General features: G+C 42.8%; 1 protein-coding gene across 8 annotated transcripts in view; it reads right to left on the bottom strand.

Moving 5' to 3' along the window:
- Window positions 1-21,479, bottom strand: part of GBF1 (golgi brefeldin A resistant guanine nucleotide exchange factor 1) — a 118,559-nt gene extending 97,080 nt beyond the window's left edge. For 5 of the 8 annotated variants that reach the window (XM_014785684.2, XM_004428000.3, XM_087432508.1 and 2 more), the window contains exons 1-3: window positions 21,225-21,479; window positions 9,074-9,179; window positions 7,373-7,439 (exon numbers count right to left, since the gene is read on the bottom strand). In XM_014785684.2, coding sequence (XP_014641170.1) covers window positions 7,373-7,439; window positions 9,074-9,169 — 163 coding nt within the window. In that variant the 5' untranslated portion in view covers window positions 9,170-9,179; window positions 21,225-21,479. Of the gene's footprint in view, window positions 1-7,372; window positions 7,440-9,073; window positions 9,180-10,571; window positions 10,698-13,707; window positions 13,764-21,224 lie in introns of those variants that run through there. The other 3 variants (XM_087432506.1, XM_087432505.1, XM_087432510.1) reach the window with 3 other exon arrangements.
- Between the last annotated feature and the right edge of the window lie 3,633 nt (window positions 21,480-25,112).

Below are 25,112 nucleotides of genomic sequence, written 5' to 3'. Positions count from 1 at the left end.
CCTTTAATCAAAACTGCACATTGAATTTCAAACATTTGGCTTCTTCTGAAACCTTCTTGGCACTTTCCCTGAGTTTGAGTGGGTGGAAAAGAAGAAAGAGACTTTGCCTTCCTCCTTGTTAAAAACAAAGCAGCAGCTGGCTTTCTCTCTTTTTACTCATCTGACTGCTGTCACGGCAAATTGGGCACATACCCAGAGAGTAATTTCAGGCCTCAAGAGATGGCTGTGCTAAAGAGGACAATGGCAATGAGAACAATATCAGAAACTTTGACACCCTTCCCAGACCACACTGTCCCCTAACCTACACTAGAAAGTAAGTTTCTTTGCCTTTGCTTTTGAGAGCCAAGCTATTGAGAATACCCCTTTTGGGTTGGCCCCATGGCTTAGCGGTTAAGTGCGCGAGCTCCGCTACTAGCGGCCTGGGTTCGGATCCCAGGCACGCACCAACGCACCTCTTCTCCGGCCATGCTGAGGCTGCGTCCCACATACAGCAACTGGAAGGATGTGCAACTATGACACACAACTATCTACTGAGGCTTTGGGGGGAAAAAAGGAAGAGGATTGGCAATAGATGTTAGCTCAGGGCCAGTCTTCCTCAGCAAAAAGAGGAGGATTAGCATGGATGTTAGCTCAGGGCTGATCTTACACACACACACACACACACACACAAAAAAAGAATGCCCGTTTTTTCAAAACTCCCTTTCAGATACATGTAGTTGAAAATGTGCCAGCAGACTAGTTCTGATGGGTAAGTGTGTTTGAATATTAGCAAGAGAAAAAGTGAGAGCTGGACACATAAGAAGCCAGACTTGCAGAGATGCTTCTTCTCAAGAAAGTCTTCATTTTCTAATCTCGAGGACAAACAAATGTTTGGAAGAACTTCTTGGTTTAGAAGTGTCAAGTGAAGAGGGCTCGGATCATTTGGGGAAGGCCCCACTAAAAAGAAACGACAAAGTAAAGTCATCAAAATATAGGCCTCTTGGAGCCACTTTATTATATGAATATTCCCCAGGGAAAAAAATATCACAGTACCTTTATTTTCTCTAACTGTGCTGAAATGCCCACAAGTCTGAGGCCACTCAAGTTACCATAATTCTAAGATGCCAAAGTCAGTCTGACTCAAATTCAAGCCACATCCTAATGTGTTGCTCAATAATCTCCAAACTAATATAGTCTTATATTCTATTATGGAACAAGAAAATCAAAAAGGGCACAGGAAATAGATACTTATATAAGTGTGCCCAACTTTGCTGCTTCTAACACTCAGCCCATTACATGAATTTGTCTGCCAAATTTTATCATACTTGGTTCTTTTAGTGTCTACTTAGTCAGGCCTTGAACAATTCACAAGCTCAATTCCAAGTGGGACAAAGCTAATGACTCACTCAACCTTCTTCTCATGCTGATTAATAGTGATATATTGCTTACTCTTCTACTCCCCAAACTACAGGCCCCTATAGAAAAAATGGAAGTATGCATTTAATCAATATGGGAGAAGCCATATCTAGCAAAATTTTTTTTCAAATAATGTACACTTACTCAATATTTTTCCTGACAGTGACCACTAAAATTTCTTTTCCCTACACCTCCCCATCTTCCATCTGAAACAGATTAAACCTGAGGTATGAGGCATCCTTGAACAGTTTTGCTTCTACCTAGAAGGCTGTTTCTAAGGGGCCTAGGCCAGATAGGTGTTAAGTCATAGTTCCTCCCAGGTTGGCTTCCAGACTCTGTTTAAACATTCTCTACAAACCTCTGGAGGTTACATAGATTCAAGCCTCCTAACTCAGACTCTGAATTCACAAAGCTTAAGACAGACAGTACCCTACAGGTGTGTTTGTCCAGGATAAACTATATTTAAATAAACTCCTGATATATCCACTTTCTCCAGGCACCTGCTTCTCCTTCTTAAACTCAAGCCCACCATATCCTGCTGTCCAGGTAAGCTCAGTAAAGAAATATCCTATCCCTCAGAGTTACTCTATGCAACCCACCAATGTCTTTGGGAATATCTGAACTCTGGCCAGAACAGCTTTACATGAAAAAGCCAAATAAGCAAGTGTATAAGCTATAATTTTTGTTTATTTCTTTGCTTGTTTGTTAGCAGGGGAAAGAGCGGGAATAAGAAAAGATGACAACAGATTGCTCCCATTCACCATCATCCATTCCATGCCTGATGGGGAACCCTACGGCATAGAGTAGAGGCCACAAAGGTTAGCCTTGGAATAGTCAGCTAGAGCCGCCAGTCTTATAAAACCAGTGGCTACGAGGGCAGGAAGTCTGAGTGTTTGTTAATGATTATAGACCCAATGCCTAAGTGCCTAAACAAAATGCCTAGCACATAGCAAATATTCAAGAAATATTGGTTAGAAGCAATTCAATAAGCCAGGCCCAGAAGGAATCCAAATTTCGGGGAATCCCAAAAGGTCCAAGAAACTAGAATAGTTCCATAGTTAATACAGGTGCTTACACTGGGCCTCAAGACCACCTTAGTCTATGCTGAATACCCCCAATCCTCATAGGTCCTCAGAATTAAAAGATGCTGGGGTTAAATCTCCAAAGGCAAACTCACTACCCCACCACCACCACCCCTGACACACATACCACTAAGAAGTCTTCCTCAAGCTCTGGCCAGGAAGGCTTGAAAAGTCATTAAGAGGTGATCCCTTAAGAGAAGATTCAGGTTATGATACTTTTAGCCTGTTCCTCTCTCTCTGCTTTAAACTAAAAATTTTCTGGAAAAGAATCTCTTTATAATGATCTAAGGTTAAAGACCAAGGACAAAGGCAACCTAAATCTGGAGGCAAATGACCACAGCCAAACATCACAAATCACAACTAACTACAGCCCTTTCCATGAAGCTATACTGCATACAGGGTACTAAGGCTTGCAAGAACTTGTCTAGTCTGGAAACAAAGAGATTGAAGACCACAGATCATGTCAACTAGAAGGACTCTTCTCAACTGTCTACTCTCTTCAGACCTAAAAGCAAGAGCAGTATCAAGTATCCCGATATTTCACTTTGCCTTCCATCCCCCTATCCAACGCCACAGATCTTACCACACGATCTAGCTGTGAGACTGAAGATAACTCCAGTATGCAAAAGCCCTCATAAGATCACTAGAAGGATAAAAGGAAATGCATCTTTGGAATCTAAATCCATGGCAAGGCTTAGGCAGATGTAAGGAAGAGGCAGTGGTCCTTCTGCCCCTAAGGCCAGGACACCCCAGCCCTGCAGGCAGCACAGAGTTAACTACCCACCCGCTTTGAGAAGCACAAAGGTACATCACTGCAACATGCCTAACATTTACATTGCCTCTCTCTGCTCATTAAACAGGTTTTGGTTAAATAATGAACAAACTGTATTACAGACTCCGATGAGAATTCCAAAATTATAAATCAACTGGGAAAGCCCAAAGGGGCAGACAGACAGGGAGGGGGGAGAAGGATAATATTGACTAATATAAAGGGCGCAGCTTGACAGTGGATATTCCTGCCACACCTGATCAAACACACTCCGTGGGGGGAGGGGAAACAGAGCAAGAGAGGGGAGATGGGACAAGACAGCCTGAAATTTGCATCCGGAAAAGATTAAAACGGATTCTTTGGGGATAGAGAAAATACATAATATATATTACTATAAATGCAAAACTGTACTAAAAGCTAACTCAAATGTCAAAGATTACAGCTTGAATAAATTTAAATATAAAAGCCATGTGCTTCCTTGAGTTAATGAGAGAGACATAAAAGGACAAACTGGGCCAGGAGGCTGAACAGAGTCTTATGCTGCCTTTGCTGGGCAATGGGTTCAAAGCACAGCAGCAGCTACAGTCAGAGGCTTCCCTCCAGAGCTCTGAGCCCAGAGAAATAACTGGCAAATTCCATCACTTTTCGAGCCTACATTCCATTTTTAAAAATTAAGATATAATTCACAAGCCATAAAATTCACCCTTTTAAAGTGTAAAATTCAATGTTTTTTAGTATATTCACAAAGTTGTACAACTATCATTACTATCTAATTCCAGAATATCTTCATCACTCCAAAAAGAAACCCTGTACCTATTAGCAGTCACTCCCCATGCCCCCTCCCAGCCTCTGGCAACCAAATATCTGCTTTAACTCATTCAGAATAACCTCCTAAAATGATTCCTAAGAGAACTTAAAGACCAAATGAGGAGCAGCACTCAAGTCTCAGCAGTGGTGAGCTAAGGCTTTATCCAAAGTAGCAATATGCAAACTTTGCTCTTAGGCACCCCATATCTTCTAAGTGCAACCCTCTCTTAAGATGTGGTATTAGAATATTCTATTACTTTAAATGCTATAGAACATGCAGGCATTATGCAGTCTGGGCAAATACTGACTGCAAACGTGGTCCAAGACACATACCTATGAGAATAACTGGTATAAACTTGGCCAACCTCACTAGAGACAATAGACTTATTCCCTTCGCAACGCTCAGATAATATTCCTGGAGGAGTATGTAGTGCTTTAAAGATCCTCTGATTGTTCACAAGAAAACAAAAAAAATCATTTTGGTTTACTGACAATGTCCAACGAACCACCCATTTCCAACAGTGATATTCATAACCAACCAAGCCAGCAGATAATTTAGAAAAATGCAAATAGAAAGCCTTTGTAAAAAGAGACCAAGCCCAAGCCAGTTTCATGAGTTAAACTGAGTGGAAGTCCTAGAATTCCTGCCATGCCTCCTCCAATCTAAGTGGTACACCATTCCCAGTCATATAGCATGGGCAGTCCCTTCAGTTTCTCTCTCCAAGTTCAAAACCCCTTCCCAGCCTCCTACCATTAACAGGCTTCCAAGAAAGCAGTCCTCCTGACACTGCCAATCAGAAAAATCTGTTTATTTCAGTAAAAGAAACAAGAAATTGGTCATGGATTGCAGAGTCCAGGACCACAGGGGCAGCTGACCCATAAACCTGCTCCTGGAAGCCAGCACTGTGTGGGGGGTCAGAACCAATCAAAAGACCATGAAATGCTCTATTTTGGGTCTACTCTATCATTTTCTCATGAAGATAATATGGTAAAACCCAAGAACTATGGGGCAACCTTGGCAGATACTATTTCAACATCTGCCATAGCTGTTGGCCCCTGGAAAATACTACCACTTTCTTCCTCGCCTCAGGTGAAAGCTCAGCAATGCCTAGCTATGTTCCTAGTACCACTGACAGAACTGGCTCCTCAGAACATTCTGGTTTTATTAGTTTTAAGCAGCAGATAATCTGGAGTCCTAACCCAAGGATATAAGAAAATTAGGCAGCAGACTCAACTTTGGTAGCTCTTGGATAGTCTAGAGACCCCAAGTCTTGGACTGCACCACTTAGCACATATGGTCTCTGAGCTGAAGTTTCAGGAGATATCAGGATGGAGAAAACAAGTGTGGGATATGGACTGGACAGCAAGCAGGAAATGTGGCTCTGTGAGGATAGCAATACCACCTCAGCTCCTCAAGGTCTAGAGAGTGCCGAAAAGGCCTACAAGGCTACTCCAGTCTGATCTCAGCCATTTTAGGGTATTCCCAATCACTTATAACAACAATCCCTCACTGTGTATAAAATGTTTGCCAAATCTTTCCAAATATATTCACTTGTTTAATCCTTTTAACATCTCTTAGAAAGATAGTACTCTGAACTCTGGCCCACCAAAAAGAATTGTAAATATCTACTCACTACATTTTCTTTCTAACTGAGATATGTAAGCTTTATCTGTAAAGTAAAAAGAAAAAAAAAATCTGTGCAAGCCGCCAACTCTCTAAAGCAGCCAAGTCACTTCCAGTGCACGCCATAAAACAAGAACATCCCACCTAGTTGCAGCATTAGCCTTGCTAACTAGCTAACAATCACAAACACCTCCTCTATACTTGATCCTTCTTGGCTAACATTTCCAACACTTCAATTGAGTGAAATTTGCTCCTTTAAAGAAAACATGTAGGGAACCTTTAGATAACTTCAGCCCATAATTAGAAAAGTAAAAAGGAACTTTTCTCCAGATATTCTCTTACATTTCTCAGGAAAGAAGGAAATTTATTTGTTTATTGTTTATTTAATTTGCAGAAGCCTAAAAACTATTTCAATTGTGGTCTTAAATATGTTACTAGCTAAAAGCATTCCAGGATATACACTGCAAAAACTCTTTACAGTCAACAGAGGAACACAGCTCTGAGGCTTTCCCTTTCAGTCTGTATCTCCCCCTTGAAAAACCCAAAGGTGCTGAGACTTGCCTTCTCCCCTGACACATATCTATACATAATATAAGGCACTTCCTGTGTAAATTCTCTTCTAATTGTATGAAGAGAAGCAATGAAGAACAGAGCATTAAACCAGGTGTCAGGGGCCAGAATTCTAGTTTTGACTCCACCTCCTAGGATCAGTGTGACCTCAGCTAAATCACTTAAAATGTCTCTGGGCTTCAACTTTATTCATAAAAAGGAAACAATACCTGCCATGCCTCCCTCACAGGGTTGTATAAAAGTTCAATAAGGTAATATACATGAAAGCAGCTTTGAAAATTCTAAACATATGAATATTACATCAAGTTATTACGATTAGAAAAACAGGGGCAGAAAAAAGGGGCAAAAGATTCTGGGAACGCATGAAGATTGATAGATCTTCATTCCAGAGGGCTAAGGCCCTAAAGGCGACAATGACTTTCTGTAAGAGAAGGGTTTTATTGCAAGTACTAAAAGCTTCACTTGTGCCACCAACTTCCTACCTCATGGCAAGCATGAGGTAGACAAAGAAAGTAGTTAAAACAAAGCCAGGGCCAGCCCCGTGGCTTAGCAGTTAAGTGCGCGCGCTCCGCTGCTTGGCAGCCCAGGTTCGGATCCCGGGCGCGCACCAACGCACCACTTCTCCGGCCATGCTGAGGCTGCGTCCCACATACAGCAACTAGAAGGATGTGCAGCTATGACATACAACCATCTACTGGGGCTTTGGGGGAAAAAAATAAATAAATAAAATTATAAAAAATAATAATAATAATAAATAAACAATGAAGGAAGCTTATAATTGTATGAATGCTGATTCCCCACTAAAGTGGGACACCCTACTGGGAACTCTAGGGAAAGGATCAGCAATACAGTATACCAGGGGCAAACTATACTCATGGGCCAAAGGTGGCTTGCAGTCTGTTTTTTTAAAGAAAATTCTATTTATCGCTCATTCATCTAAGTATTAGCTATGTCTGCTTTTGAGCTACAATGGCAAAGTTGAGTAGTTGCACAGTTGCTATGGCCTGCAAAGCCTAAAATATTTACTATACAGTCGTTTACAGAAAAAGTTTGTCCATCCCTGCAAAAATCAAACACATGTTGTTTTACCAGGATAAGTAATCCTACCTAGAGGTAGGGACTTACCTGTTATATTGTTTAAAACCTCCTTTAGATGACTGAAACTATGCAGCAGAGGATCCCGTTCTTCATCCTGTAACACGTAAGTTTAAAAAAAGTCATTACTGGGACAAAGAGGAAAAAGAAAGTAAAGAACAGATCAAGAGCTCTCTCTCTGAATCCAACCAGGAAATCCAGTAGATTTTCCTTCTGAGGAAAAGAAAGTTAGCCATGGTTTGTTTTTCCAATTCCTTAATCTCTTAATTCACAGAGGTCCTCTGGGCTTACTAAAACAGTAAATCCTGAAGTACTAATCTACACCATGACCACAGCACTCAAGCTACCACAGATTGCCAGGTCCTTTATATATGCTATAGTCTGAATGTTTTTGTCCCCTCAAAACTTATATGTTGAAATCTTAACGCCCAATGTGATGGTACTAGGAGGTGGGGCCTTTAGAAGGTGGGCGATTAGGTCATGAGGGCAGAACCCTAACGAATGGAATTAATGCCCTTATAAAAGAGGCCCAAGAGAGCTCCCTTGCCCCTTCAGCCATGTGAGGATACAATGAGAAGTCTGAGACCCAGAAGAGGGCCCTCACTCGACCATGCTGGCATCCTGATCTCGGACTTCCAACCTCTGGAATTGTGAGAAATAAATTTCTGTTGTTTATAAGACACCCAGCCTGTGGTATTTTGCTACAGCATCCCAAACAGACTAAGACGTGTATTATTCTATCTCTTCTCCTTCTTCACACTCATTATATAATCACACATATTCATTTCAAAGACATTCCTGACTCCACTTTCACTTCTAAAACAATCCATTTTTATAAATAAACATGAGAAATTCCCAAACACCAAATTGGAAATTTCTAAACTTGTTTTTACAATTGTGCCAAAAATTGTTTTATACAACTGTACAAAAATTATCCTTGAACATACATATGCAACAAAGAAAGCCAGCTTTACAACAGGTAAGTTTCTTACTCATCTGATTGGCAAGATGTGGCTTGCTCTATGTATGGACCTTTGCTGAACTCCCAAGGAGTAACATCACCAAGTCATACTCCACGTATCAATAACTAAACTAATTTAATTTTATAGCTAATTACTGCTCTAGGGAATTAGAAAATAAGGAATATTTCTGACATTTTTAGGTATATTAAAGAGGTCCCAAGTACTAGCTTAAGTTGTTTAAAAAAGTAGCTAGAGAGGGCCGGCCCCATGGCTTAGCGGTTAAGTGTGCGTGCGCCGCTACTGTCGGCCTGGGTTTGGATCCCGGGCACGCACCGACGCACTGCTTCTCCGGCCATGCTGAGGCCGCATCCCACATAAAGCAACTAGAAGGATGTGCAACTATGACATACAACTATCTACTGGGGCTTTGGGGGAAAAAAAGGAAGATTGGCAATAGATGTTAGCTCAGAGCCGGTCTTCCTCAGCAAAAAGAGGAGGATTAGCATGGATGTTAGCTCAGGGCTGATCTTCCTCACAAAAAAAAAAAAAAAGTAGCTAGAGGAAGAACAGTATCTTTTGGGTCCCAGAAAAAAAAAGGCAGCCTGTAAATTTGATGCTAGTTGGAATAAAACAGAAGGGTCCTTGATAACAAGAACAACTCTGAATTCCTACTATTTTCATTATTACTAGGAAATTGATTACTCTTTAACCATGCATCAGATCCCCTACAACAATTCAGTGACCAAGTTATCCGCCATTCCCCACTTACCAGTGGAGTATGGGTGCTCCATCGGGCATTTCGTTTGATGGCCCCAACCACAATGTTAATCTCCCCTTGAATGATGTAAATACTCTTATCCACCATCCTGGCAAATCTACCAAAAAAGTTACAAGAAAAGTCTAGTTAATATTTGGTTACCCAGAACATAGCCATGCTTAAATCAGTACCGGGTAAGGTTAGAATTATGATGTAAATTTTCAGTACCAAGATTTCCCACCTGTAATACTAAGATGGGATGAAGTCCATCTTATATTATGAATCCAACTACCTGGCTCTCCTAGAGGTCTCCGGAAGTTCAAGAGACAACTCAAAAAGCATCAGTCCAGAAAATTTCTCAAAAGCACCTCAACAATCTCTAGCAAGCATGTCAAATTCTTCCAAGTCAATTATCCTCAAAATCTCTCCTATGAAGCCTTCAGATATGCAGATACATCTGTGTTGCTAGTTTGTTAAAGAAATATTTCAGGGCTGGCCCCGTGGGGTAGTGATTAAGTGCCTGCGCTCCACTGCTGGTGGCCCAGGTTCGGATCCTGGGCGGGCACCGATGCACCGCTTGTCAGGCCATGTTGTGGCGGCGTCCCATATAAAGTGGAGGAAGATAGGCACAGATGTTAGCCCAGGACCAATCTTCCTCAGCAAAAAGAGGAGGATTGGCATGGATGTTAGCTCAGGGGTGATCTTCCTCACACACATACACAAAAAGAAATATTTCAGAACTTTCTTTTGTTCTTTTTTATCCACTCAATAAAGTAATAATGAAGGTTCAAGTTAAAAGAAAAGAAGGAAGACTGTTAGAAAAACAGCCTTGGTTTGGAACCACAGCTACAATGTCAACTTGTAGACTGCATCCATTTTGCCAAGTCAGCTCCAAAATACTGCACAGCGGCACAGTGATACAACCTTTGAAAAGTTCTGAAAAGTCAAGTTCACTTGCTTATAGCAGGAAATCTCTAATAAGCAGACTGAAAGGTACACTCTTTTTAAAGCTATTTCTATATGAATATCTGAAGTGAAGCTGAAAAACTACTTTAGTATTTTAAGTGCTCCCAACTGAACTACCACAGGATTTTCTTTGCTGCCTCAAACAGCACTTCGAAAGGATATTTAATTCTCTCCCCAGGTAAAAATATGAAAAAAACAGAATTTCTTCTTGGCAGAGAGAAAACCCTAGGAGGATGTAAAACCAAACTTAACCCTTTCCATTACTTAGAAACCCTTCCCAGAAAGACAAAATTTTAAAAAACAGAAAAGGAAAGGGGGGCATACATACAGTTACATAAACATTTAGATCAGGTTCAAGGAAAGTTAAAACAGTAAGGCTATCAGAGTAAGGGAAGAAGGAATTCCAGAAATATTTACTTATTAAGCACCTACTATGCATAATGCATCTTTCAGAGTGCTAAGGATTCAAAGCAAATAAGATACGGAAAGAGCTCTCAGACATATTGTGGAATGAAAAAAAATGTAGTATATGACTATATGTTACCATTTATGTAAAAACCAACCAACAGGGGCTGGCCCCGTGGCGTAGCGGTTAAGTGTGTGCGCTCTGCTGCTGACGGCCCGGGTTCAGATCCTGGGTGCGCACCCATGCACTGCTTGTCAGGCCATGCTGTGGCGGCGTCCCATATAAAGTGGAGGAAGATTGGCACGGATGTTAGCTCAGGGCCAGTCTTCCTCAGCAAAAAGAGGAGGATTGGCATGGATGTTAGCTCAGGACTGATCTTCCTCGCGCGCACACACACACACACAAAATAAATAAATAAATATTAAAAAACCAACCAATAAACCTACCCTACACAAAATATTAGATTGTTTTTCAAATTATGCAATATTTAACATATAGTAAGATATAGAGTAATACAACAGCCAGTATCTAGATTAAGAATAGTACAACTGAGGGGGCCGGCCCCGTGGCTTAGCGGTTAAGTGCACGCGCTCCACTACTGGAGGCCCGGGTTCGGATCCGGGCGCGCACCAATGCACCGCTTGTCGGGCCATGCTGAGGTGGCGTTCCACATACAGCAACTAGAAGGATGTGCAACTATGACATACAACAATCTAGGCTTTGGGGAGAAAAGGGGGAAAAAAATTAAAAAAAAAAAAAGAATAGTACAACTGAAGTCTCTGTGTGCCCCTCCAATCCTATCCTCCTCTTTTCAGCTATAGGTCCCAATATTCTAAACCTGATGTTTATTAAACTTTCACGTTGCTTTATACTTTTACTTCATCGATATGTATCTTTAAACAGTATATAGTATTATTTTGCATATTTTTATATGTTATATAACTAATATCATATTGTATGTATTCATCTGCAATTTGCCCTTTTCCTTTGAAACATTACGTTTGTGAGTCATCCCATGTTGTTAAGTGTACTTAACATATTTTGTACAGGTATATATATAGATACGTAAACACAGAATAAAAGGTCTGGGCAGATGTACCCCAAACTTAATAACCATAGTTAACTCCAGAGAAGGTACTGTGAAATCAGAGGATACTTTAGCCTTATCTATAATGTTTTAATTTTTTACAAGGAAAATGTATTACTATACTATCAATATAGTAATTAAACATTAATGATGAAAGAGATGGAATATAATTTCTCCCCTTGAGGCATTTATAGAATTTAGTGGGGTCTAAAAAAACACTGAGCCAGAGATATAGAGAAAAAAAGTGCACCCTGCAAGTAGCTCCATTTGCATATTTTGCACAACACAGGGCCCCAGAAAATGAAAGGTATGAAAACCACTATGACAAAGGAAAAAAACATGGTACAAATTTTGTCCAGACCCATAACACCTCCCCAGTCCACAAGGGAATCCAACATATGACAACACTTATTTTAATGACAATTTAAAGAAACAACTAGGTTAGTCTCAGAAGACTATCTGCTTTCCAAATGCTCTAGGTGCACACAACAATGTTCTCTCTTGAGATGATTCAAAGATGAGAATATACAACAGTGTTCTCTTCTGAGGAGGAGGAGAACTAAGAAATAGAAGAAAGATAAACAAATTTGAAAACAATTTAAAGTATCAGAAGAGAAAAGATAAAATCTCTAGTATCCCTCCTTCCTTAAATTATTTAAGCAAGATGGATATGCTCCAGATCTCTGGAAGGACTTTTAAGAAACTGCTAACAGAGGTTGCCTCCAGGGAAAGGGATGGGGAACTGGGAAACAGGGGTGAGAGGAAGACTTACTTTTCTCTGTATATTCTTTTGTGCCTTTTGAATTTTGGGTCACATACATATATTATCCATTCCTTTTTTTCTAAATTTAATTAACTGATTTTAAAAAAATGAATAGGTTCTTAGAAAAGTAGTTGTATTATTCCATGTGTAAATGATTAAGAGCAGCAATCAAAGTTAATTAACATTTACTTCAGTCAATTAGACATTACTCAGCACATGCTAAGCAAAATGCTAGGCACAGTCAAACAGAATTGTTCCTATCCACCTACAAGGAATTTATAATCTAGATTAGATAAAACACATAAAAATATACACACAAACCCATATATACCTCCAATACATGAGTGACACAGTGTCATAGTAGTGAAACAAAGAAAATTACTTCTGGCAGAAGGCCATAGAAAGGCAACTGAAAGACAGGATTTTTTACAGTAAAGTCAAAAATATAAGGAGAGAATGGCAAGAGAAAAGCCTTATAGGTGGGAAAACTCAGTATGCATTTAGGGGATCATGATTATTTCAGACTGGCTGGAACAATATTGCTAGGGGAATAATAGGAGGTCAAGCTAGAAAAGCAACTAGGGGGCATATCATGGAGGGCCTTCAACATATAGTCATTATTCGGTACATATACTGAATACCTATCATTGTAAAAAATGTTTTGGGGGCCTGAAAAGGGACACTATAAAATTAAGAATACTTAACTTCTCTTTCAAAGAATGAAGAGAATAAGAGAAAACACCCATACCAAAAACAACATAGAAACAAGTAAACAACAACACTATATTACAAATTGCAAAGAAGAGTGCCAATGGGACTGAGATCTAACAGGATCTACACGCTATTTGGAAGGCTTCTTAGAGGAGATAAATTCTGAACTGGGATTCCACTTGAAGTAATCAATTTGATCAAAATTCATTAGGCATCAAAAGCTAACAAATTGCTAAGATAGCAACGATATAGGCAAAAAATCATTGTCTTAAGCTTCTTTTCTTAGTAAAAAAGAAACACCTAGGGAATGAAGAGGAATTATTTTCAAGGACTATGCAGAGTTGCCTAATCTCCCTCTAGGCCTCTGAGCATTTTGTCTCCTCACCTAGGGAAATCTGTCATTCATCTTCAAATAGGAAGCTCTGATGAACTACTTGCTGCTTGGTAGCCAATGGCCTAGAACCTCTTGTCACAAGGTCACAAAAGCCTGCAGAGACCTCATATAAGTATGGCAGAAAAGAACTTAAGGTTTATCTTGTATCAGAAACAACATGAGAAGGAATAACCAAATACACACCAACTAACATCCCCAGCCAGATAAGCCACTGGCCCAGAGACTCTGAGCAATGTATATCCTTTGAAAGCACTGTCTGTCTGTTTAAAACTAGGTCTATAGTATTCCCCTGGCGCTTTGCAGCATCCCAGTTACTCACCCCAAGAGGATCCAAAGAGAAGGAGTCACTATATCAACTGGCAACTCCCTCCAGATCTAAACAAAAGCAGGAGAAAAACAGAAATAATAAATTGGATCCTTACTTCATGAAATACCAAAAATTCTATTTCAAATGAAGTAAAGACTTAAATGTGAAAAAGCAAAACTTGAAAACGTTTAGAATATATGAAATATTTTTATAATCTCAGCATAGGGAAGAAGCACCTAAACAGGAAACAAAAAGCACAATCCATTAAAAAAAAAAGGTAAATTAAACAATGTTAAAATTAAAGACGTTTGTTTGGCATTACCTTGCAAAGTTGAAGAACTTCATATCCTATATCTCAGCAATTCCACTGCTAAAACTATACCTCAGGGAAACTCACAAAAAATTTAGAATAGAGGCAGGAGGAAGGGGAGATGACTAACAAGGAAAGGCATACATGTGCCCTCAGTTTTGGTGATATTCTGTTTTTAAACTGGGTGGGAGACACTGATGCCCCATATATGTATCTTTATTCTTTGTATGTATAAAATAGACTATCAAAAGTTCCTTTTTTTGGGCCGGCCCCGTGGCTTAGCGGTTAAGTGAGTGCGCTCCGCTGCTGGCGGCCGGGGTTCGGATCCCGGGCGCGCACCGACACACCGCTTCTCCGGCCATGCTGAGGCCGCGTCCCACATACAGCAACTAGAAGGATGTGCAGCTATGACATACAACTATCTACTGGGGCTTTGGGGAAATAAATAAATAAATAAATAAAATTAAAAAAAAAAAAAGTTCCTTTTTTTTTTTTAAGTTTCTTTTTGTTTCAGTGATTTTATTGAGGTCATAATGGTTTATAACATTGTGTAATATCAGGTGTATATTATTATTTATCAGTTTCTGTATAGATTGCATCATGCTCTCCACCAATAGTCTAATTTTTTAAATTTCTCTCTTTTTAAAGTCATGGGCTTTGCTGTCTCTTTGCCTTTGCACGTGCTGTTCCCTTTCTGTTTTGAATATTTGTTCCCACTCGCATCCACCTGGTAAACCTTCATTCTATCCAAAAGTCAATGAGAGTCAGAATACCACAGCAATTATAAGAACAAGCTTCAGAGTCAAGACAGACCTCAGCTCCAGTCCTGACTGTTACTACCTATATATCTTAGCCAAGTTTCTTAGCATCTCCAAGCGCCAATTTACAGTCCTCCATTGCAAAATGGAGATAATATCTCCTCATCCGTTTGTTGTGAGGTCTAAACAAAAAGCCTATAAAGCACCTAGCACAGTAGCAGGGATATTAAAACCCAAAATATGTTAGCTGTTATTATAATGCCTATTCTATGAAGTCTTCCCTCGCTAACCCACTCCCCCAGAGAGTATTAGTACTCCTTTTTTGTCACCCCATAACACTGTACGTAGGTCTATTTAAACACATTTAGTCTGGGGCCGGCCCAGTGGCGCAAGCAGTTAAGTGCTTGCGCTCCACTGTGGCGGCTCAGGGTTCACCGGCTCGGATCCCGGGCGTGCACCGACACACTGCTGGTAGAGCCATGCTGTGGCGGCGTCCCATATAAAGTAGAGGAAGATGGGCACGGATGTTAGCTCAGGGCCAATTTTCCTCAGCAAAAAAAGAGAAGGATTGGCATCAGATGTTAGCTCAGTGCTGATCTTCCTCGCAAAAAAAAAAACAAAAAACACATTTAGTCTGTCTCTCCCATGAGTCTATGAGAATCTCAGGTATAGACTATGATTTATTCACCTTTTTATCCCCAGTGTCTGACACATACTAAGAAAAATGATAAATAAATACTGAATGAACAAATGAATAAATGAATGAACTAACATCAAGACTGACCCTTCAACAGCAGGGCAGTTCACATCCACCTCTTGTAAGAAAAATGACTTCATAGAAGACAAGGACTCTAAGCCATGCAGGCAAAACTTCTTTGCGCATCCCATATTTGTTTCTCTACCAGAAGTTACAAACCTTCCATACAGGCCACCCTACAGACAAAAAGAACCCACATTTACCCACAAGCCAAAACACATAGATGTTCTCACATCTATCTTCCTGAAATCTCATGTGCTATTTGCATGTTCACATTTCTTCTGTGAAATATATAATTCTTTATGTAAATGTCAATTCTTCATATATGTGTAGGATATATGTCTTATTTTCTTTGGTTCTAAATAGCTGTTATTAGTACACCACTGTTTAAGTTATTTTTTCTAATTGCTTTTAAAAGTTGTCCTTATCCAATTAGAAATTAGATTCTCCAAAGGTAAAGACTCAGTTTATTTTTTTCTTTTTCTTGGTGCTTTGGTGTCTAGTACAGAGCTGTGCAAACCAAGAAAACTCTGATGGGCTTTCTGAGAGGGTAGAAGGTACCAGGGAGGTGAATGACCCTCAACTGGCCCTTCTAAGGTTTATCTTCACTCAATCTCTGGAACACAGAAGCACTAAAGATGGAAAGCTTACAAGATTTCCAGAGCTGACCAAGGACCACAGCACAGTTCTGAGCTTTATTGAAAGAACTGACAAGAATTACTGAACAAATAAACAACTTACTGGACTCAAGAAATTTACACAAAGGGTGGAGGTAAGAGAAAGTCAGACCAGGAAAAAAGTTGGTGCCCTGAGAGGGCACGACTGGAAAATCCTCCCAAACCCGATAATCAGGTGACCAGTGTACCTCAGCTATGCTGTGGCACCTCCTCCCTCTGTAGAGACTCTGAGCCTATCCTAAGAACTATATGCAAGGTGAGATGTGTCCACTGAGATGTGTCCAAAGATGTCCTTTCTGCCAGCTTGGAGATGAAAAACAAAAACAAAATAAGGCTTCCCTCTCTCACTCATCTTTTAACCACTCAGGGCACCTAAGGTATAAGGGTGACAGCTGGCAGAGTAGGACAAAGATAAAAAGTTAGTCTGTGTGATTATACACAGAGAACTACAGTGATTAAGTCTCATAAGGCCTGCCCATCATGTATATTAGGCATCATCATCTACTGTCATGGGGCAAAATCCAGTCCACAGACATATTTTGTTCCACCTGTAAAAGGTTTTAAAAAAAAAAATGTAACTAGTTGCCAACAGTTTAAAACACAATGATCTCAACGAAAGCAAAAATAATAAGTGGGACTACATCACACTAACAAGCTTCTGCACAACAAAGGAAACCATCAACAAAATGAAAAGGCAACCTACTGTATCAAGAAAATATCTGCAAATCATATATCTGATAAGGGGCTAATATATCCAACATATATAAAGAACTCATACAACTCAACAGCAAAAACACCTACAATAATCCAATTAAAAAATGGGCAGAAGATCTGAATAGACATTTTTCCAAAAAAAACATACAGATGGCCAACAGGTACATGAAAAGATACTCAACATCATTAATCACCAGGGAAACGTAAATTAAAACCACAATGACATATCACCTCACACCTGTTAGAATGGCTATTATCAGAAAGACAAGAAATAACAAATGTTGGATAGGATGTAGAGAAAAGGGAACCCTTGTGCACTGTTGGTAGGAATGTAGATTGGTGCAGCCACTATGGAAAACAGTATAGAGGTTCCTCAAAAAATTAAGAATAGAACCACCACATGATCCAGCAATTCTACTTTTAGGTATTTATCTGAAGAAAATGAAAACATTAACTCGAAATGATATATGCACCCCCATGTTCATTACAGCATTATTTATAATAGCCAAGATATGGAAACAACCTAAGTGTCCATCAATAGATGAATGGATGAAGAAATCATGGTATATGTATACAACAGAATATTATTCAGCAATAAAAAAGAATGAAATCTTGCCATTTGCAACAACATGGATGGACTTTTTTCTTTTTAATTTTATTTATTTATTTATTTTTCCCCCAAAGCCCCAGTAGATAGTTGTATGTCATAGCTGCACATCCTTCTAGCTGCTGTATGTGGGACGCGGCCTCAGCATGGCGGGAGAAGCAGTGCGTTGGTGCACGCCCGGGATCGGAACCCGGGGGCCGCCAGCAGCGGAGCACACACACTTAACCGCTAAGCCACGGGGCCGGCCCTGGATGGACTTTGAGGATATTATACTAAGTGAAATAAATCAGACACAGAAAGACAAACAGCATATGATCTCTCTTATACGTGGAATCCAAAAAAAAACACAACACAACTCAACAAGCTCATAGATACAGAGAACAGACTGGTAGTTCCCAGAGATGAGGAAAGAAATGGATGAAGAGCGTCAAAATGTAAACAACAACAACACAGTGATCTGAATTTCCAGTTTCTCCTGAAAAATAAGACTAATCAGGGCCGGCCCCGTGGCTTAGCGGTTGAATGCGCGTGCTCCGCTGCTGGCGGCCCGGGTTCGGATCCCGGGTGAGCACCTACGCACCGCTTCTCCGGCCATGCTGAGGCCGCGTCCCACATGCAGCAACTAGAAGGATGTGCAGCTATGACATACAACTATCTACTGGGGCTTTGGGGGAAAAAAAATAAATAAATAAAATCTTTAAAAAAAAAAAAAAAAGACTAATCATACCATGCCCACATTCCAGTACATTAGAGCCCCAATACATCCTAATACATTCCCACCTGGCTCACTTCACTCATTTACATTACCTGCACGATACTCAGGCAATTTGAGCTTGTTAATCCTGGTTTATATGATAGCAACAAATCATTACTTCCATGATCACTTCCACTATAGTTGGGGCTGCAAATCACCACAACTCTCTATTATATTTTCATTTAATTAAACAACTGTTGTTGAACATACTGAAATATAGAAAAAGAGGAACAATAAAAGCTAAACAGCTACCAATTACATTTACACAACTCTTCCAGCCTGCGGGTAAACTGAACCTCTCCTTCTCGCTTCTACTTAATTTCACCATTACCCCAAAAGCAGAATCATTCTAACTAGTCACACTGAACCATAGGGACAGACTGTGATCAATCAACAGAAGTGGCATACAAAGGCTAAGGTGATCCTTCCAGTGAGTACTGTATAAATACAGTGGGTTTCCTCAAAAGCAAAAGCTGTGTCTTTTTCCTCTCTAGCTGCCCAAACTAGCCAATATAAGTACCCTATCAATGCAGTTATTATCTAAAAGTGGCAATCATCCTGCCTTCTGGAACACAGGGAAGTGAAATAGTAGTGGAACTCTGAGAACTGCGAGTTCAACTGGGATTGGTGCCCAGCTACTCATGAGGAGATGCGTCTACCTGAGTTCCCACTGTGCCAAGGAACATCACTGTCAAGAGTAGAATGTACTGTCTGTCTACAGCCACCTTTCAAAAGAAGCTCAAATACAATTCTTGAACAAATTTTCTGATTTGGGGTGGTAGCTGGGGGTGAGGAACTATTCCTATTTAGAAAATGACTTTTTAGTAAAGAAAGGGAAAATCTTTGATGCCTGAGTCACCTCCAGGTCCAACTGAAAAGATGCTGGATTGGTCACACTATCTATCCAAAGACTAGATTGCTTATCATGCAAAGCATATCAACTGAACAGGGCTTATCCACCCAGATGAGCAAGGCAGGCCCAACATGGATACTTCCTGGTCTGACTATGTCATTTCATTAGCCACTTCCAACTACTTTTTTGGAAATTATGCAACTTAGATCAGCAAATTAAAATGCAAATAGTTTCCTGTACCATTTCCCTCCCACTTATTTTAAATCAATAAATACAAACAATAAATACTATATTCACCAACACACACATACACAGAATTTCAGGAGGGCAGAGGGCATTAGACAGGAAGAAACTGAGTTTAGTCACTCTAGATCCTAGATAGTTTTCCCTTCTAACACAATGAGGTTCTGATCCTCCTTGTTACTACCTCATCATGCAAAGGTCCTCATTGCCAGGGCCAGAACTAGGCCACAAGTCAGAATCACATACTAAAGCTAATCCTAGGCACAGATAACATTTACTGAGTGTCCACTACATGCTGAAAGGCATTAGGTTGATGCTGCTTTATCCCTACTATATGCTCTAACGAGGCCAGTGCACACACATGCTACTGCTCTTAAGGAGTGCATAAACTGAGCAATCTCAAAACAGACCTTTCCTTTTGTAACCGCCACAGGGCCCAGAGGAGTGCCTTGTGTACCTGAATTAAAGGTATACAAATTTTTATCTTATGCATTTAAAAACACTATCTACCCTATTCCTCATTTCTTTTTTTATTTTTGTGAGGAAGATCAGCCCTGAGCTAACATCCATGCTAATCCTCCTCTTTTTGCTGAGGAAGACCGGCTCTGAGCCAACATCTATTGCCAATCCTCCTTTTATTTTTTTCCCCCCCAAAGCCCCAATAGATAGTTGTATGTCATGGTTGCACATCCTTCTAGTTGCTGTACGTGGGACACGGCCTCAGCATGGCCGGAGAAGCGGTGCGTCGGTGGGCGCCCGGGATCTGAACCCAGGCCGCCAGTAGCAGAGCGCACGCACTTAACTGCTAAGCCACAGGGCCGGCCCCTATTCCTCATTTCTAAAGGCACTCTTTACCTTTGGGGGACTTGTATAGCTTTACAATACAGCCATTTATCAAAGGTCATCACAGTGCCATAAACTACACTCTTTGAGGTTATGTACCATCATTCTCTCTGCTGTCCTGACCCCATCAGTTCTAAATTGGCTGAACATCTCTCATCACTCTTTTTACCCACTAAAAATAATAGGCCAACAGTACCAAACCTCCCCGGTATTCAAATCCCTCTCTGCTCTTGGCCAAATACGTCATAATAAAGTGGCTTCCTTGTGATTGAACCTCATCTTCTTAGGCCAAGTGAAGAGAAGACCTAAGGGGAAGATACCAACTGAAAACATACACCAAAAGAGAATATCTGTAATATTGTGTAAAGGAAGAAACAGGCTCAGAACATAAATCCAGTGTTTACATACAGACCCAGACTGGTAAATGAACCGCCCTATAAGAGGAAAGCCTTGTCATAGCCCAGGTCCCCACACTGCTCGCCTCAATCCTTCCACACCTCTCCTCACTACCTGAGTCTAGGTTGCACTAACTCATCATCCAGTATTAATGAAGCAGTTCAGTTGTATTAATGAGGCAGTCATACAGAAGCGGATGCTGTACAGAATCTGCAGAGTCTCATGTGTAAGCTCTAAAAATCAACCCTGAACAGTAGATACAATGCTCTTTAGGCTTGCTTTCAGATTTTGAGGACTGGGCTCGTTAGGACGCAGAAAGCTCCGGAACAGAGGAGCTGCAGGCTAGGTTAAGCCTGGGAACACAGGAAGAAGGATTCGGGCACTCGTAAGGGATTTGAAGTCAGAGCTGAAGTCGCCCCTCCTGCGGCAGTGGCCTGACCTTTACCCCCTGCACGCTCCCGGTTTCCTCCCACAACACCCTCTCCCTCGTCTTATTCCTGCCCCTGCGTGCTTAACCCACCCCGGCTCGTCCAACTTAAGGGCCCTCCTCCCCTTATTCCCTATCGCGATGTTAGGGCAGCCTTCACGACACTGGCACTCTAAGAGACTTCGCTGACCTGTCAGCGGATCCAAAATGGCGGGGCCTAGTCCCAGGACCGGCAGCCGCAGCTCATGTCCAGCCCGGGCCCCGAAGGCGCCTCCGAGCGGCTCTCCCGGCTCTGGTGGCAGATGGGAGAAGGGAAGGAGCCCGTTTCCTGGAAGTTGAGGCCGAAGTCAAGCACCGCACAGTCGGCCGGGAAGAGTCGGCCGGAACGGGCGGTGGAGCCGGCTACCTTCCCTGTCAGCTCACTGACGTGGTAACTAGCCTCAGTCTAGCCCGCTGCCTGGTAACTGCGCGAGCCCTGCACGCACAGCAAATCATAGCTTTGCACCGTGAAAAGTGGCATTCCAGTTATCCAATCGAAGAAAGGATCTTGGCTTCGGGAGGCGGGCAGTGCCTAAAGAGGCGAGATTACAAGGGAAAGAAAAGGGTAGGTAGGGGACAACCAACAGCTATGAGAACTCTCTGAGTGACAGTTAAGAAAGCCAATCAAAAATGAGAAAATATGCTGGGCGGTTGGAGAGGTGGAGTTAGGTAGAGTTCGGTTGCAGTGCGCGGCTTGGCAGTGGCTGCTGGGCATTATGGGGAGGAAAGCTACGATTTGCTGGAAAGGGGGCGGCGTCCGTTTTGAGAGCCTGAGCGGACGACCCCGTAATTCCCCAGGTCACTCCTATCAAAGTCAGGTGGGGCAATACCATGTTCCTTGAGGGATCACTTCTTTTCGAGGCAGCTCTGGGTTCCCTCCATCCTAAGACGATTCCTGCTATCTATTCCAACTTCCCCTTCCCCACCCTCCGGTCTGCCTGCGCTGTTTGGCTTCTCATGGATTTGTCTGTCCCATCCAAACTGTTTCTGTGTCTTGTGCCCCATTCCAACATCCAGAGATAGAGAAAATGAGAGTTGGCAGAAACCTTGGATACCTAATTCAGGTCTCCTCATTTTACAGAGCAGGAAACTGAGCCCCAGAGTGGAAAGATAGCCCCCATGTTCGCATAGCTAGTTAATGTCAGAGCAGAGAGACAAACCCAGGTATCTTCACCCCCAGTCCAGCTCTCTTTGCCACTGCCCCTCAATACCTCTTATGCTTTAGTCTATCAGGCTGCGACTCCCAGCTCTGGCCCTCATACTAAGCCTTAGATACTCTTTTTACCTGGAAGAAAGATAATCACATGGGTTAGTCCACATCACCAGTGACAGGAAACTGCAGCCTTTCCTGTTCGCCTTAGAAATGCTAAGAGGCCTGAGGGCTAGATGCCCATCTCAGTCTTCACTCCTGCCCCCAGCTGCCTCTCCCCTTGCAAGAGATGATAGAGGTTGCTAGGATATTTAGAATTATCTAGAAGTGAGAGTATGTAGGAAGAAGACAGGAGGATGGCTTTTCTCCTTGCAGATTGAATAGTGGAATTCCCAGCCTGCCTGCTGGAATAGAGCCCAGGTGTTCCTGCATACCTGGAGAGACTGCTGGGAGGCAGTGAAAAAAGATACAAACTCTCTCCCCATTTCCTCCCATTTATGGATGAACCAAGTCCAGAGAAGCTCCAAACCTCCATAGGAATGTGGTCTCAAAACCAGACATCCAAAGACTATCCATGTGTGCAGATCCTCTAGTTTGAAGAACCCATCAGACTTGACATGAGACCTCAAGAACTCCTCAACAGCTCCCTGCACCTGCACATTGGGCTCCTGGTCTCTGGGTCCAGCTGAAGATTTTGCCTCTTTCACCCAAAGAGAGTCAGGGGAAGAGGCTACAACCACGATAGCACCTCTTTCCACACTACCTCTGAGCCATTTTCCACCTTCATTTGAAAACTGGGATTTGGTCTCCTGGACCTATCTGAGGTCCTGGATAGCTAATTGGAAAATCCTCTAAGTGGGCCAAAACTCCCTATTCCCCCATCTCCACTCCCACACACCTCCAGAAATTAATCAACCTAAAAGCAGGAAAGGGATTGTGTGTTAGAGATGAGGAGGAGAGAGATGACAATGCCCTAACCTCCATCATCTTACCAGGCAGAACATCTCCCTTTTAGATTTCAGTATTGAGTTTCTACATTACGCCTAGGAATAGAAAGATGAGGAAGACATAGTTCTTGCCCTCCTGATCTTAGCATCCTAGAGGACAATACATAAGCTGATCTCTTCAATATGGTGGGTGGGTAATAGACGGTTTACACAGAAGGGTTGTCAGAGCAAGAGGCTAGACATCTGACTAACCTGGGAGTCCAGGAAAGGCTTTCCAGAGAAAATGAATGGAGCTTAGGAGGATGAGGAGGAGTTGGCAAGGTGAAGACTGGAAATATGTTACTGTCAGAAGAAAGGCCAGAGATGTGCAGGAAACCACTAGGAAATTGGAGATTAAGACAGAGTCAGGTCCTGGAAATCTTGTAGGCCAGGTAAGGGAGCTTGGCTTTTATCCTGAGGGCAATCAAGAGTTATTCGAGGGTTTTAAGCAGAGACGTGACTGGTCAGATTTACCTTAGGAGCATATTGTGTGATAGGGCTTAGGGTCCTCAGGGGCACCCAAGCAACCCAGCCTGACTCCATATGCTCCTTGGGACATCTGTCCTATCCCTTGCAACTTCCTAACTAGCAAGCACCAAGTCCACACCTTGCCCACAGGACTGAACCTGGTGTCACTGAGGAGCTAGCCCTGTTAAGGCTGGGAGAGTACAACCTGGGCACGCCAAGAGTGCAAACTGACAGGCAAATTTCCCAAGCCTCTGAGGAGTTCCCAGCCCAAGCCCTGAGATCTAGCAAGAGTCTCCTTTAATTTAGGGTGAGGGGGTGGGGGTGGGGATGGTAGGGGAATGATAGTTAAGCTACTTGTCCAAGGTCACTCAGTGATGGTGGGGTTGGTGGCAGAATCAGAATGCTGCTTTGGTTTGTCTCATTCCAAACTCTGCTTTCTCCACGAAGCCACCTTCCTTGGAGGAGAGGAAAAAAGAGGGAGGGGGCGGGAGACAGTCGAGAAGAGGAAGAGAGAAAGATGTGAGGAAAAAGAGGAGGAGAGAGAAAGAGAAATTAGTCTTTCAAAGTGGCAGAGGAGGTAGGAGAGGGACAAACAGCAGGAGCAAAGCCGTGGAGGAGAAAGAAGAGGAAAGAAAGGCGAGACGTGGGAGGATTGGAGCAGAGACAAAAGGGCGGAGACAGACTGCGACAAGTGGAGAAAATCGCGGAAACTTGAGCAGCAACCGAGTCTGAGCGCTGAAACCCGGCTGCCTCTCCTGGCCCGTGCGCCCTCCCACCCGGCACGCCGACAGCCCTATCCCCCGGCACCGCTCCACTTCGCTCGAGGTGGCGGCCTGGCCCCACCTCACCGCCGGCGGGCCCCAGCTCCGTGGGGCTACACTGCCCACTCCGCGCTGGTCGCCTTCCTTCTGCCAAAGCGTTCTTGCCGGAGCGCGGTTTCAGCCACGTGGGGATGGGCGTGGCCCGGTTGAAGAGGAGAGCCTCCGATTGGCCAGGGGGCGGGGTTCTTGGCGGCGCGCAGACTAGACCACGCCCCTAAGGCGGGGCCTGAAGATTCACAGCTGGAAAGGGTGGAGCCCGGGCAGCGCAGCTGGAAGGGGGTGGGGCTCGACGCAGGAGACTCACCGCTGCGGGTTGGGGGCGCCCTGGGTTGCCATAAAGTGAATGGGCGCGGGAGTTGTGTGGCAGTCCGCGGCGAGGCTCCCTCCCTCCCTCAGCGTGTCCAGGAGCGCCAAGCGGAGCGGCGGCCCGGGCGCAGGGGGGCGGCCCCCAACCCGGCTGGGTGCCCGGCCCCTGGCCCCTGCCTGCCGTCCAGACTGCGGCCGCCGCCGCCGCTGCCAGGAGTCTGCCTGCTGCGGGACTCACTGTGAGTGCTTGACCACGCGGGGGACAGGGACTCACGGGGCCGAGGGGCCATGGCTGGACTTCGGGATCC

This window comes from Ceratotherium simum, chromosome 6 (assembly GCF_057802395.1).
Source record: "Ceratotherium simum simum isolate JZ-2026a chromosome 6, ASM5780239v1, whole genome shotgun sequence".
Classification (NCBI taxonomy): Eukaryota; Metazoa; Chordata; class Mammalia; order Perissodactyla; family Rhinocerotidae; genus Ceratotherium; species Ceratotherium simum.
This window is presented reverse-complemented; position numbering and strand designations above follow the sequence as displayed.